Below are 15,487 nucleotides of genomic sequence, written 5' to 3' on the forward strand. Positions count from 1 at the left end.
CAGGGCTGAGGTGCTAACTCCAGGGGTGTAGATGTGTCAAAGAATGCTCTCAGCCATCACTCTTGACTCCATGATCTCCATTCCCAACCCCCAGGGTAAGTGCTAAGTTGCTTCTGTCATGTTGGACTCTGTGACCCTGTGGACCGTAGCCTGCCAGGTTCTTCTGTCTGTAGGATTCTCCAGGCAAGGATACTGCAGTGGGTTGCCCTTCCCTCCTCCAAGGGATCTTCCCGACCCAGGGATTGAGCCTGGGTCCCTCAGTCTCCTGCGTTGGCAGGTGGGTTCTTTACCACAAGCGCTAAGCCCCGAAGGAGCCTGTATGGGGCAACCTGTCCCTGTCCATGGTGCTGACGCAACAGCTGCTTCTGGGAGAGAAGGGCTGTCTGGCAAGGTTGGCTGACCCTCCAAAGGGGAAGTGTCTCTGACCCCCTAGCTCTCTTGTCCTTGTCCCTCCCCGCCCCCCAAGTGGGAAAATGTTGCTACACCTTTCTGCATCACCACAGTCATAGAGTGGACTCAAGAGCTGAGGGTTCACAGGCAGACCCTCTCATGTTTAATAACGTAAGAGTTGTGGAAGTGGGCCTGGCCAGAGAAGAGGGTGCAGGAATTGGGGGAGCTGTTTTGGGAGAGGGTAGCCCCACCATCCTGGAGTTGGGTTGAGGCTCATGGATTGCCTTTCTGCTCAGCTGAGCAGATTTGAGTCTCTATTTGCTTTCTAACCTCTCCTGGCCAAGGCCCTGTATTGAGGGGAGGGAACTTCCCTTCTGTTCCTGCAGTTGGGAGTGCATGGGCATCTTTTCACTTCCCTCCTCGGGGTCAGGGAGGAAAGCATCTTCTCAGACCCAGGACTCCTCCTCAGGTGAGAGGGGGACTGGATCGAGACGCCAGGGCCCCTGGCCCTCCAAAGGCAGGGAGTCACTCTCTAGTGGGATGGCTGGCTCTTTCCTCTCCTCTCTGTCCTCCTCCTCCCCTGCCAAGGCTCCATCCAGCAGGGTTGCCTCCACTCCCTTGCTACCCAGTGCTGCTCTCACCAGCCTGCCCTTGGGCGGTGCCCTGACTGGACCCAGGCGGAGGTAGGTCACTGGCTTAGGGATCCGTGAAGGCCGCTTCTCAGGCCTGTGATCTCTCCGGGGCCGGATCCTGGGCCTCAGCTTCAGCTTGTAGATGGATGGGATTCTCTGGGGCTTCCGGAGTGTCCTCTTCCCCTTGCCTGGACATGCCTGGGCCCTCTCGGAACTGGGGTCAGAAGGTGAAGGTGTGAGGGGCTCCAGGCTGGCAGACACCGTAGGGGCCGAGCAGGCCTGTCCCCCTTGGACCTCTGTCCTGATGCCCTTGGCACTTGGGCTTGCTGCTGTCCTCAGCCCGCTCTCTTGGGCTCTCAGTTTCCCTTTGAGGCTTCCTGGGCCTACGGTTACAGCTGGCGTAGGGGAGCCTGGAGGGGCTGCCTTCCAGGCTCCCAGGTCCACTTTAAGGAGGGGTGGGGGGCCCTGAATCAGCTCTTGGATGACTTTGTCATAAAGACCGCCAGGGTCAGGCCACCACCCCCCCAGACTGGGCACGTAGACGCCACTGCGAGGAATGACTGCAGACCCAGCACCCTGGGGGCGGGCACTCGCCACTCCTAGCAGCTTTGTGTTGGTTGAAGGCTCCTCCTCAAGGCAGTGATGGATGCCTTGTTCCTTGGTTCCACCTGATGGCAAGGGGGAGCCCCTCCCCTCCCAGTGCTGTGGGCCCAGGCCCCGGGGCCCTCCAGCCTCCGCTGTCACCTGGACGTCCAGCTTCAGGTCCTCCTGCCCCTCTTCCACAGAACAGTGCTCATGTCTGGACCCAGACAGGTCTCCAGTGATGGCCTTTAGTGGAAGGGGGCCTCTCTCCAGTTCTGTGCTGGTACCTCCACTTGCAGTTCCTGCAAAGCCTCTTCCCGGAGTAGGGGGGCGAGCTGGGGGCAGCCGGACGGGGATCTTGATGGACCCTTTGACAGGGGATGGCCCCCTGAGCTGCGAGGAAGCACCATCAGCCTCACCGCAGGGCGGCTGCCTGAGGCCCCTGGGCTTGGCTGGGCTGGGAGAACGCGGCAGGGGAGACAGTCCTCTTGCTGGCGTCCCTTTGGTGTTGGCCTCGGGGGCTTGGAGTCTCTGGGGGGTGGGGGTCCTGGCATGCGTTCCCCGGCTGTCTGTCCTCTCATGAACCGAAGATGTGGGAGTCCTCCCCCGGGCGGGTTCAGGGGGATGTCTCCCCTCCGTCTTCCCTGACCAGGTACACGGTGGGTCTTGGCCCCTGGGAGTGGGTGAGGTCTGGGGGCCGGGCAGGTTGTCCCCAGCTGGCAGCTGCCTCCGAGATGGGGTGAACAACTTCTCCTGGCACCTGAAAGGATGAATCATAAACTGCAGGGTCATGTAATCCAGTCCCTTGACTCTGGGAAGGGATGGCCTTCCCCCTGCCAGAACTCCCAGGGGGCCAGACTTCATGTTGAATGAAGTAGACACTCCCTCTCCCCCATGACTGCCAGAGATGCTTCCTTAGAGCAGATGCTGTTTAAGCCTGTTCCCCCCACCCCATTCCTTGCGGAGCAGATAGAAAGCAGCCTTGTCTGGGCCCCAGGTTGCTTCAGATCCCATGACAATAGGTCAGCAGTCTTGGGTGGAGAGGGTCTTCATTTCTGCTGTACATGAAATGGACAGACAGGCCTTGGGTAAGTCTCTTCCCTTTATGGGCCTCAGCCTCCTCATGTGTGAAATGGGACGATGTATGACGTAACTAGATGATCCTAAAGGTACTGGGTGCTTTTCTTTGGTTCTGAACACCTGAGGTCCTGCTGGGATGGCGCACTGCTGGGAGACCTGCTCCCCTTATCTTGGGTTGGGGTGGCCTCTGGGGATGTGGACTCCAAATCAGGAAAGGGCCCTGCCCTGTCCCTCCCCAGTACCTCAGCAATGGTGCTGTCTCTCTGAGGACTCCTGGCCCGGCTCTCTCTTCATGGCGGGGTCTGGGGAAGGAGGCAGCAGGGGGCCTCAGCTTTCGACCTGAAGAGGTATATGTCTTCCAGTCCACGGGGGGCAGTGGGCTCTGGGAGCGGCTGATGGTCATCGTAGGCTGGGGCTGCGAGGGCCCATCCTCCACCCTCACTTCATGCTGCGCAGGGTGGGCAGGGGGCTGCAGGAAGCTGCCTGTCTTGTGTGCTACCAACATAGCCCCCCAGAGAGAGGAGAGGAGGAAAGAGTTAAACTCCTGCGGGTGGGGTCCACAGTTCCCTCCCCCAGCTGCCCCTCACCCTGAATCCCACATTAGAGACGCTGGGACCCACTGGGACAGTGATAACACCAGAATTTCCTCAGGGGAGGAGTTTAGGGCATGAAATCTGGTTGGAGGGCCCAGCTGGGGGACTTGTTTAAAGCTGCATTTGTATTGCAAGTTCACGTCCTTTACTTAGATTGCATGCTTCTGTGGGACGTTTTGAGGTGCTGATGGAGATTAAGAGAAGACTAAAGACCCTTCCAAGTCATGCTTGGTGCCCCCATCAGAGCCAAACCTGAACCCAGCCGACATGCACCGGTGACCAAATGCTGATTCTGCGTGTTTGGCTTTGGCGCCATCGTGTGGTGTAAACTGGTACTACACTATGGCTGCCAGGGTTTCCCCCTAGATGCCACCCACACCAGCAGCTTCTACGGTATCTTTCTCCATCGCCTCGCACACCTCTTGCCCCTGCAGATTAGACCTACCTCCCACCTCTGCTTCTGGCTTCCCAACCCAGAGTCACAGGGAAGGGGCTCTCAGGGGACTCACAGAGGGACGTGCACCGGCAGGGGTCATGTTTGTCCAGATAGTGACCGAGTGTGTCCCAGCCGCCCCCCACACGCACCATCACGTGGTTCCGGAGGATCTGCAGGGGACAAGGGTGAGGTGGAGGGCAGGGTGAGTTTGTCCTCTCTCCCTGGACCAGCCTGCAGGCCTTCAGCCCTTGCTTGCATCCATGTACACACACACGTGTGTGTGTGTGGTTGCAGCCGGAGACCCTTCTGTGACTGGCATCGAATCACACATGTCGTCAGCGGTGGAGGCCAAGCTGACAAACGGCAGGCTGCCCCACAGAGAGACACAGGACCTCACGAGCGAGCACTGGGTCGTCTGGCCCCAGGCTCTTGTCTCTCTCTTCACTGTGAAGGGGTTCACACCTGTACCCGTTTGTATCAGAAACGGGGCCCTGGCTTTGCGCTGTGGTGTTGTGTTTAAAGAGTTCGCGGGAGTCCTGGCCTCACTCCACTCCCGGTCACGTAGTCTCTTCAGGCCTCCACTTCCTCAGAGGAAACAAGCCGCCGCAGTCCTTCCCCACCTACTTTACAGGGCTCTTGGCTGAGGCTGTGGGGCGAGGGCTGGGGAGCTGGCTCTGCCCCAGGGGCGGCCTGGCCCAGGGAGAAGTCTCAGCCGCGCCCTGAGCTGCTGGCCACGCCCCGGGCACAGGCTCTTACTGGTGAGGTGGCCAGGCATGGGCCCAGGGCTCGCGGGGGGCACAGGTCAGACCTGTACTAGCATCAGAACCCCGTGCTCAGAAGCTGCATGTGAGCGGTGGCCCGTGGCGGGGCCATACAGGGAGCGCAGACTTGGGGGGCGAGTCTCAGGCCCCTTGCTGTGGCCAAGCCTCTGGGTGGAAAAGTCAGCGTACCCTTCACCCCTACTTCTGCCTGAAGACCCTCCCCCCGAACTAGGCTGAGGCAGAGGTAGATGGGAGTGCGGGCTGTTTCTAACTGCCCTAATGGAAGTGGGGGACATGCCTGCCAACTTTGCCAGGAATCTTCTGGAATTCGCAGAGGGAGAGAGGGATGGATAACTGATGGATAGTTATATGGATAGTTATATGATGGATAACTAGGGGTGGATGGTGATCTCCTTTCCTCACCTTCAGGCCTAGGTAAAGTCCCACCGCAGGACGCTGGATCCTGCTGACCCCCTGGGCACCCTCCAACCCCCGCCTCCCTAAACTTACCCGGATGAAGATAAGGGTGTTGGAATCTCCCACGCGATACTTCCCCTCGGACACCTTGACCATGGAGAACTGAACCGGGCACGTGCAGCGGCTCACCAGGCTCTGGACCTGCGGGCAGTGGGCCCTGCGCTCAGCCCTCCCCCCTGCCCAGGGACCAAGCGCCCCTTGCACTCTGGGTCAAGCCCATTGGGCAGCCCGCCTGCCCCCGGACCCCAGCCCCAAGGCTTCTGCAGAGTCAGGACCGGGGACTGACAAGCAAGCAGAGAAGGCGTTCAATGACCCAGCGAAAACAAGACCTTCAGTGGAGACTTAGGGCTCAGCACCCTCGTGGGTCAGCCGACAGGGGCCGTGGAGTGTGATGTTTAAGGCGGACCTTGGGATCTGACTGCCTCCCCCGCATTTATAGACCTTGGGCTGGTGAAGAAATCTCCCGGAGCTGGAGTCCTTGGTGGTGGAAGTGGGTAGTCGCTCCCAGTTCACTCCCACCCCGGGACCCGCTGTGCCGGACACACACAGGCCAAGCGCTTCACGTGCCCTGGCTCCCCTAAGACCCACGGCGGTCATGGAAGGTAGGCATGGGAAAGGTACATCCCCACGGTTCAGAAAAGGGAACCGAGCCACAGAGAGGGCAAATAATCTGCCCGGAAGTCACACAGCCGCAGAACAGTGACTAAGACTTGAACCAAGCCGTCAGAGAGGGTGCTGGCGTCTGCCTTTGTAACCACCGGCCCACGGGGTTTAAACGAGAGAGGTGTAGGGTGCTGGATTCCTAATGAAAACGATGAGGGTGGTGGCTCAGAGTGGACACGACTTAACCAAAAACCACCGGGTGGGGGAGTGTCGGGGTGGGGCCTGGAGCTCAAGAAGGGAGTGGCTGGACGGGGCGAGGGAGGCGGGGCCGGAGGCGTGTCCGAGTCCTCACCAGCTGGTCCAGGTCGCGGAAGTGGCAGGGGGGCTTGGGCGGCGGGGGGTCGGGCGGGGGCAGGGCTCGCTCCAGCCGCAGCTCCTCTTCGATCTCGTCCTCCAGCCGCACCAGGGTGGGCGCCGCGACGCCGAAGCGCCAGGCCCGGCGGCCCAGCTCCAGCAGGCACAGCACCACGTTCTTCACGTTCTTGCGCAACACGAGGTCCTCCGTCTCGAACATCAGCACCTCTGGCCCGGGGCGAGAGGAGGGTAGGCAGCCTGAGCCCCCTGCGGACCTCCCTGGAGAGATCGCAGCGCGTGGGAGAGCCCTGGGGCCACTCTAAATCCGGGCGGGGGCCGGATGGGAGAAGCAGGCATGGATGGGATGGGGGTTAGCATCTCAGGATCTTGGCCTCAGGCCAGCCCCTCGGAGGGGTCAGGGCAGAATTGAGCGGGTACTGAGTGCAGAGCAGGTGGCCGCCTAATAGGAGAGGTGGGGGCGGGAAGAGGGGACGCAGCCAAGAGAAAGAACCCAGTTCTGCCTGCGCTTCTCTCTGCTCTATATGCAGGATGGGTTCAGCAGGAAGAAGCACCCAGGCCTCTCACTTCCGGTAACCACCAGGCACCCCAGACTCAACCCCCAGCCCATGCATCATAACCTGGCAGGGTGGAGTACAGCCTCCGGAGTCGGGCTGCCAGCTTGGAATCCTGATGCTCCCACTCACCAGCTGTATGACCCTGGGCTAGTCCCAGCCTCAGTCTCCACTTCTGTAAAATGGGAATGCAGTCTGTTTCATGGGGTTGTGTTGGGGATAGCTATATGTCTGCAGGCAATGTCTGGCCTGTGGTAAGTGCCTGATAAAACACTAGCGTTTATCGTGGCTGCAAGCCTGCTCCATACCCTTGGGCCACCAGCTGGTGGGCGGGGCCTGACCCCTCCCTCTGCCCCATCCCGGCCTGGTGAGGGTTCAGGTTCATCCCCGCCCTGGGCTCAGAGCCAAGGTGATGAGGGAGGCTAATATGTCACCGCCTGAGTCCCGCAAGCCCCAGCAAGACTGGCTGGGGTCCACCTGCCTCCTCTATTTGCCTCCTCCCCACTCCACCGCAGCCCAAACACACGCCTTCTCAGGGCCCCCTCTGCCTAGAACTCCCTACCCCCCAAACTTCTGTTTATTCCCGAAGACTCAGCTCAAATCTCCGTCCTCTACTGGGTCTTTCTAGGCCTCATCGGGTGTCTGCTTCTTCCCATCTCCCCAGCACAGAAGCTCTACTTGAGTTTCTTTCAGTTGGGCTGTAATTTACACATCTTCTCAGATGTCTCTCTCGGGCCACAACTTCTTTTAGCTCTGGTTCTCAGTCTTTTCAGCACTCACTGCCCAGCCCTGTCCGTGACCCCAAAGAGACAGGTGCCGTAATCATTCATTCAACGCATTGACTTATTGGGGATTTACTACGAGATGGGGAAACTGAAGCATAAAAAGGAATGAGCTGGCCCAAGGCAAATCCGGAAGGAGGACCCCTGACCCTGAGGCAGCCTGGGCCTCAGAGAGGAGATGGATGCCTGGCAGGAGAAGGGTCTTCGCGGGGGAGGTGGGGGAACCCAGGAGGATTACCTTGGATGCCCATCTCCTTGCGACACCACTGGATGAAGTTGGAGATGTTGTCCCGGGCCTGGAAAGTGCGAGGCTGGGCAGCCTCGTTGCAGGAGACCCCGGCCCGGGGCAGGGGGAGCCTTTGGGCTTGGACAGGTGTCTCAGCCAGGAAGGCCAGGGCGGCCTCGGTGATGGCGTTGGCATGCTGGCACAGCGCCACGCCTGTCTCCAGCACCTGCAGGAAGTTGGCTGTGCTGATGTCCAGTCCGTACAGCTCCCGAAGCCACTCAGCCAGGTCCTCCTTCATGGCTTCTAGGTACTGCTCGCTGGACTTAAAGGGCTGGATGCTGCGCACCCGAGGCCCCGGGGTCCCAGGTCTCCTCCTGCCAGCCCGGGGCTGGGACATGGCTGGGCCGGGCGCCTCCACTGTGCCGCAGCTGCGTCTTCGCTCCTGCCACCTGTAGGGTCTTGGCAGGTTCCCCCTGACTCAGGGGTCCCCTCCACCCTCTGAGAGCCTGGGACGGCTCTGCTACTCACCTCTGCCTTTGGCCACCACCACCGTGGCCAGTGGGCTGGGCCGGGCCGGGCCCCCACCCCCCCGCATTCTTCAGTCCCTTCCAGAACTTTCCTACTTGCTAGCCCTGCAGAGGTCTCACGCCCGAGCTGCCCAGTCCGCTCAGAGGTGGCCAGCTCCCAGGACAGATAGAGGGGAAGACACTCCTCTCTTCCCCCCAGGGCTGGACAGGCCACCTAGCTGCCTCTCAACCCCTACCAGCCGGCCTGGAGTCTGGCTGTCTGTCGGCCTCTCCACTTTGCTTCCCTCTCCTTGGAGACCAGCTGCTGCTACAAACACTCCTTGTTAACCCTTCCTGGCATCGGCTGCTCTGGGGCCCTAGGAGCCAAGAAGAGGCTGGCGCTGGCTTATCGCTCACTTGGTCAACACCGGTGGAGACTTTAGGGAAATGGGAGGAGGGAAGCAGGGCCAGCGGGTGCCGTGCCCCTCGGAGTTCAGTGAGCACTGTCGTTTGGGGTGAAATAGACGCAGCCATAGAGTCCAGAGCCATGAGTCTGGCCTAGGACTCTTTCCTGAATCCCCCTGTGATCTTCACTTACTATCTGTTTCCTCTGTGCCTTCATTTGCCTCAACTGTAAAATAGGAATAATAATATCTCCCTTTCTGGGGTATTGTGAAGAAGAGAGGATTCGTGGATGTGGGAAGTCTCCGACTGTCAGGACTGAGGGATCCCAGCTTCACTGATTCTCCCAGCAGCTCTGGCTGTGTGCCATGATCCCCGCCTTCTCTGGAGAACCCGTTCCATCCCCCACTCTACCCACATGATTCCTCCAGAGTGGGCTGTCAGTAATAGTTTCTCCTCCATGGCCACAGGGATGCATGCATTCAACAAATATTTCCTGCAGACCTACTGTGTGCCGTGCGCTATTATAGTGCCTGAGGATGTAGCTGTAGGGGCTTCCCTTGTGGCTCAAATGGTAAGGAATCTGCCTGCAATGCAGGAGACCTGGGTTTGGTCCCTGACTCGGGAAGAGCCCCTGGAAAAGGGAACGGCTTCCAGTATTCCAGTATTCTTGTCTGGAGAATTCCGTGGACTGAGGAGCCTGGTGGGCTATAGTCGGTGGGGTCTTTTCAACGAGTCAGACTGAGCCACTCACACTTTCACTTTTCATGTAGCTGTAAATGAAGACCCGTCCTCACGGAGGCTGCTTCCATGATGGTGGGTGATGGGTGATAGATAGACATATGAATCTGTAGTGAGTCGGATGGTGAGAAATACCAGGGAGAAAACAGAAGGACTACCGGAGATGGGTTGGGGCTGGGGGATTTTCTATAAGGTGGCTAGGAAAGATTTCACTGATATGGTGATATCTGAGCAGGGACCTGAGGGAATCGAGGAAGCAAGCCCTGCAGATGTCTGCTGGAAGGGTACCCCGGCAGAAGGAACAGCCAGGGCAAACACTCCAGGCGGGGGAATTCCCTGGTGGTCCAGTGGTTAAAACTCAACACTTTCTCTGCGGGGGCCCAGGGTTCAATCCCTGCCTGGGGAACTAACATCCTGAAGCCTTGTGCTGTGACAAACAAACCACCCAAAAAAACTCCAGGCAGGGGGATACTTGGCATATCCCAGGCATAGCAATGACAAGTAGAATATGAGGAAGAGGGGAAATGGGGTCTCTATGGAGGGTCTTTGCTTTACCTTTTGGAAAGTAATTTTCTTACAGTTGCCTTCTAAAGGCATCAAGATAATGATTGTTGTACCCATTTCATGGATGAGGAAACAGGAAAACCGAGGCTGGCAGGAGGCCTGAGTTCCTCAGGATATGGATGGACCTTTCCATGGGCTTGACTGAGTGTCCTCATGGCATGGCAGTGGGCTTTCTCCAGAGAGACAGAGCAAGACAGACGCCACAGGGTCTTTTATTACACAGCCTTTAAAGTCACACTCTGTCAATTCCCACAACATCCTACCAATGACCCAGGTTGGCCTTATTTCATATGGGATGGGGCTACATCAGAGTGAATACCAGATGACAAGGGTCATTGGGAGCCATTCTAGAGGCTGGTTACCCCCAAGACAGAGGAGCTGTTTCTTTTCCTTTCTTGCTAATAGGACCCTCTTTTGTTTAGGTATTATTCATGCGTAGAGTTTTCTTGAAGTTAGGGAAGATGGGCCCAGCCCCAAAAAGAGAACCTGTCAAGTCTTCCAGCCATTCTGTGAGCCCTCACTGCTCTTTAAATTAGACAGAATAAGCTTTTGAACTTTCCAATCAAGAACCAAAGTGGCTAGGGGCTTCCCTGGCGGTCCAGTGGTTGGGAATCTTTCTGCCAGTGCCAATGCAGAGGACATAAGTTCAATCCCTGGTCTGTGAACTAAGATCCTCCATGCTGCAAGGCAGCTCAACCAGCATCTCAAACCACCGAAGCCTGTGCTTCCGAGAGCCTGTGCTCTGCAACAAGAGAAGTCACTGCAATGAGAAGCTCCTGCACTGCTAGAAAGAGTAGCCCCCCACTCGCTGCAACTAAAGAAAGGCCGGGCATAGCCACGAAGACCCAGTGCAGCCATAAATAATAAATTTTAAAAAGAGAACCAAGGTGGCTATAAGCTCCTTTAGTAAATGTAAGGATATTCAGGTTTGGGGAGGAGACCCTACTCCACAGGTCTTTCCTATTTTTTGCATGTCTTACAAGCAAAGGTATTTCAAGGGTGTTTATATAGTGAAAAACATTGGAAGATACAGTGTCTTTTTCTGGAGCAAAAAACAGGTTTGGTTACTACCCGGTATAAAAAAAATTAGGGTTCCCTAAGCTCAGGGTTCCTCTTACAATGCAATATGCATTGCATACACTGCATATGCAGGTACTACCTAGCACCCATGGGACAGTGGGCCAAGAGAAGATGAAACAGGTATGCCGATGCTGCTGCATCATCAGTAATGAGGTGTTTTATCTCTAACCCAAGAGTCTTCTGTGTTCTGGCAGCACCCAGGAAAACACAGCAGGCTAACTTGCTAGCTTGCACGTAGGCTAAAATTTTAGATTCTTTACAGTTCTTCACAGTGTTACCCCCATGAGATTCTTGGAGGCTTGTCTGCCCTCTTTGTTCCACATCCCACCAAACTGCCTCCACCAAACTGGGTGATGCCAGAGGAAGAGACCCATGCCCCCACTTCAGATCTGGATGGAGCACTATGTCATGTTCCCCTAACAGACTGGGATCTCCTTGACTCCAGCAACTGTATCACATCAGACGGAGGCTCTCCAGACCTGGGTTTGCATCCTCTGCCCCTCTGAATACCACTGACTCTGGCAAAACACCCCACTGTCAGGCCAGGCAACGAAGGAGTTTCCCCAAGTTTCTACAATTTTATTCTTTTCCTGAGCCCCAGCTCTCACACACATACCGAACATCCAGAAGCTACACCTGGCTCTTACCTGAGCCCTGTTTGCCATAACTTGACACCATGTCCTCTGCTCCTTGGAGCTAAGGCAATGAACTGGAGGTGGGTGGGGTGGGGAGCAGGGATGAGGAAGGATGGGGATTGAACTGAAAGGGAAGGGGAGAAAATAGTGATGCCAATAGACATAATGCTTTACATTTTTCGGTGGGCCAAGTAAAGTCTGGTACTGCACTGCTCTCTGACACATAGAAAAAGAGACAGAGGGTCAGAAAGATAATTCACTAACGCTCAGATAGCTTTTATATTTATGTGGTAGAGCTGGGAATTGACCGCAGTCTACTGGGGGCCAGAGTCACTCTGTGCCTGTGTGTGCATGCTAAGTCGCTTCCATCACATCAGACTCTTTGTGACCCTATGGACTGTATGTAGCCTGCCAGGCTCCTCTGTCCATGGGATTCTCCAGGCAAGAACACTGGAGTGGGTTGCTGTGCCCTCCTCCAGGGGATCTTCCCGACCCAGGGATCGAACCCATTATGTCTCCTGCATTGCAGGTGGATTCTTTACCACTAGTGCCACTTGGAAAGCCCCAAAGTTACTCTCTGTCCCCTTTAATACCTTCCCAAGAGAGAAGGAAGGTTTGGGATGGAAGCTCTAGAAAAGGCAGTTATTCTGAGGGTGGAATCCTATGGGCAGGTGAGATTCTAGACCCGCCCCCTTGTAATCCAGCAGAGACCCTAGAGACCAGACCAAGCTCTATGGGAACTCTGTCCCATCCCTCTGCCTGATCAGGGGAAGAGGGCAGCACGACTTTGGGGAGAATGGATAAACACGGTGAGTGGGGCTGGAGGATGGGGTCTCTTGACCCCAGGGTGGACCAACAAGCTTATCACCATGGCAACCCCAGAGTAGAAGTCCAGCCTTTTCTCAGTTACCCATCCATATACAAGCCCTCTCCTCTCTCTTTTCTGAATATTCCTGACATCTCCTCTCTCATCTTCATCTGCTGCTGTTCAGATCTTTGTCTTCTCTGGCCTGGACCATTGTAATGACTCCTACGTGGGTCTCTGTCCGTCTCCTTCTGTCAGAGAAAACATCCTGAAGGATGCTCTGAGCACATCCCTGTGTCAAAATGTCCAGAGGCTCCCCAACTGCTGAAGGACAGAGTTCAAACTCCATAGCCTGGCCTTCAAAGCCCCAACCTCCCTCTCCAATTCCTCATCCTTCCCACATGTCCCCAGCACCCCTTCCTGGCTGTGCCCTAGGTCTGGCCTTTCACAACCAGAAGTCTCCTTAATGTATTTTCCTAAATAAAAGTACAGTGGAACCTGGGGATTGCCTGGCAGTCCAGTGGTTAGGACTCTGCACTTAGGGCACAGGTTTGATCCCTGATCTGGGAACTAAGATCCCACAAGCCATGTAGCTTGGCCAGGAAAAAATAAATAAATAAAATACAGTGGAGCTTGGTTCTCCACCTATAGCAATACCAAGAACTTGTAGAATCTCTGAAAAAACTTTTTTGGGGGAAAGTTTCCAAAAGTCTTGGTTGAAATGCAAAGGCCCCTCTCTTACCTACCTCATCACCTACCAGACAGTGTTGGGAAGCAGCAGGACAGAAGACGTGGTTAGCCAGGTGACGACATGCAGTTGGTACTCAGCACATGTGGGCTGGAACACTAACTTTATTATCATTCCCCTTTGTTTCCAACCTCTTTAAACAAGATGGGCAGGGATCAATGGAAAATTTTCTAGACCTTTCTAGGGAAAACCCCAAGAGCTGTGTCTTCCCTGCCCTCCTCCTCCTGTTTTTCCTTGCAAGTCTAGCTCCCCAGATCCAGCAGACCGCAGGGCACTCGGTGGGGCTGGGCCTGTGTTTGCTGAATGAGTGGTGGACACCTCCTGGTAGGTTCCTTTCAGGTCAGCCATAGGAACTTCCCGCCTGCCAGGACTGCTGCTGGGATTGTGGAGTTTGTGCCCTGAATATCAGCTAGGGGCGATCAGGGGTGGCTGAAATCCAACCGGCAAGGTTGGGGTCAAGCCTGGAAGGACGAATAGAGGCCTTTTCCTCATTGGTCTGCCCTGCGTGTGTGTATGGGGGTAAGGGTGAATTTCCATTTAGTCCGCCCATACGGGGCACTTTTCTGGATTGTTCTGCGCATCGGAGGCAGCGTCTGCTCTCCTGCCTACCTACCCCGCCGCAAGTGGCGCTGGGCTTTCTTAAGGCAAGGCCCATTTTGAAGAAGGAAATCCCATTGCATGCAGAAAACAAAATATAACCACCTATTAAAATTCCAGTCGGGGCACTTCATGATTACTGACCGCTGCACAGACATCAGTCCGCACCCCGGGGCCAATTAGAAGGAAGAGGGTGATGAACCACCATTCTCGGGCTCAAGCCTCACTGCACCTGCTTGTTGCTGGCCTCCGCCCCGCGTCCCAGCCCTGGGCCAGGCTTCACACAGACTCCACCTGATTCCTGCTTCTCAGTCACCCTTGAGATGGGCACTGTTTCCTCTCCATTTTACAGAAGGGGAAACGGAGCTTGAGACCGTCTTCAGCTGGGACGTTCAGGGACCTAGGCAATCAGGTTCTCCTTTGCCCAGAAAACCCTGCACACTCTGGAAACCCTCTCTTGGAATCTTGCTGGCCCCGCGCATCTCATGCACGTCCTTCGGGCGCCTGCCTTTTTTGGGGGGATCGGGTTAGGGGCCACAGTCAGGGCACCAGGGAGGGCCCTTCACTGATCTCCACCCCCCACTCCCCACACCCGTGCAGGAGTGAAGGCCCCCTTGTGGAAGAAGGAGCTGGAGGAGCCCCGCGCCAGGGAGGCAGAGGCGGAGGCCGAAGCCGCGGAGGAGGAGTCGGAGTCGGAGGACGAGGAGAGGCCGCCGGAGGAGAGCGCGGCCGCGGGCGAGGCCAAGGCCGGCGGGGAGGCGGAGGGCGGCGAGGGCCGAGAGCGGGGCTCGGTGTCGTATTACCCGCTGCGCCAGGAGTCCAGCACCCAGCAGGTGGCGCTGCTGCGGCGCGCGGACAGCGGCTTCTGGGGTTGGTTCAGCCCCTTGGCGCTGCTCGGCGTCCTGGCCGCGCCGGCCGACAGGTGAGGGCGCACCCCGCGGCGGGGGTGGGATGCCCTGGGCGCCCGGCGCGAGCGCGCGGTGCGGTGCCCTGAGCGCCCCGGTCCCCGCCCGCAGGAAGCGAAGCCCTCCCGAGGAGCCGTGCGTGCTGGAGACGCGGCGGCGGCGGCCGCGCGGCGGGGGCTGCGCGCGCTGCGAGATCCTTTTCTGCAAGAAGTGCGGGAACTTGCATAGCTCGCCGAGCTACGTGGCCCATTGCGTTCTGGAGCACCCGGATCTGGGGAGGACGCGGCCTGCTCCCGGCGGCCCCTGAGCACCAACACCACTCCCAGCCTCTGTAGCCCTCCATCCTTGCCTCCACCCCAACTGCCCGCAACCCTCCCCTCTCTTCCCCGACGTCGATCACGTGCCGGAGAGCCGCCCTTCCGGGGCGCCCCCTTCTCGGAGCAGACCAGCAGGCGCATCCCCCATGGGGCGGCCCCACCTGTCATGAGTGCGCAGCCCAACATCATCACCTGGAGGTCCGTTCCTGCAACAGCGCCTCCCCGGCCAGCATCGCCCACCCGACTCCCGTCCCCAGCCCACAGCCCTCCCACTTGTCTCTTGGATATTTCAGGTTCCTGCTGGCCCTGTGGGCAGAGGCATCACCTAAAGTAAACAACCCCTCTGGGAAACTTGCTCCTCCCCTCAAATCCTCCAATAAAGCCTCTGATCCAAGTGTGAGTGCCTAGAGGAGGGGCGAGGACCCCGGTGAGCGTGATAAAGAGCAACCCTCCTCGCCCTTCCCCCGGGTTCAAGCCGGAGGGAAAAGGGCAGGCGGAGAGCCTCCTCCCAGCAGCTCCGGGCGGAACCAAGCCTTTGCAGCCAAGGGCAGTCAAAGGCCATTCTCCCCACCGCGCGACGAGAAGAAAAAAGGCAGGCTCCGCGCCAGGAATGCCCCCTGGGAGCTGAGGGCTGAGACTGGCCGGATCGTCCTCCCCTCCCGCGGTCAGTGTGTGTGCCCACGAGGCCCTGGCAGGTGT

At 57.5% G+C, this 15,487-nt stretch overlaps 2 protein-coding genes across 2 annotated transcripts; one reads left to right on the plus strand and one right to left on the minus strand.

Annotated features, from left to right (window-relative positions):
* Window positions 1-530: 530 nt before the first annotated feature.
* Window positions 531-8,089, minus strand: GAS2L2 (growth arrest specific 2 like 2). Its single transcript, XM_043481105.1, has 6 exons — window positions 7,501-8,089; window positions 5,907-6,136; window positions 4,985-5,092; window positions 3,787-3,883; window positions 2,927-3,179; window positions 531-2,364 (listed from the first exon to the last, which is right to left on the minus strand). The coding sequence occupies exons 1-6, from the start codon at window positions 7,883-7,885 to the stop codon at window positions 837-839; spliced, it is 2,601 nt and encodes an 866-aa protein (XP_043337040.1). The 5' UTR covers window positions 7,886-8,089; the 3' UTR covers window positions 531-836.
* A 3,924-nt stretch (window positions 8,090-12,013) lies between these two features.
* On the plus strand, window positions 12,014-15,177 carry C1H17orf50 (chromosome 1 C17orf50 homolog). Its single transcript, XM_043481142.1, has 3 exons — window positions 12,014-12,225; window positions 14,167-14,488; window positions 14,583-15,177. Exons 1-3 carry the CDS (start codon window positions 12,213-12,215, stop codon window positions 14,776-14,778), a joined length of 531 nt encoding a protein of 176 aa, XP_043337077.1. The 5' UTR covers window positions 12,014-12,212; the 3' UTR covers window positions 14,779-15,177.
* The last annotated feature ends 310 nt before the right edge of the window (window positions 15,178-15,487 follow it).

Source organism: Cervus canadensis, chromosome 1 (genome assembly GCF_019320065.1).
Source record: "Cervus canadensis isolate Bull #8, Minnesota chromosome 1, ASM1932006v1, whole genome shotgun sequence".
Lineage (NCBI taxonomy): Eukaryota > Metazoa > Chordata > Mammalia > Artiodactyla > Cervidae > Cervus > Cervus canadensis.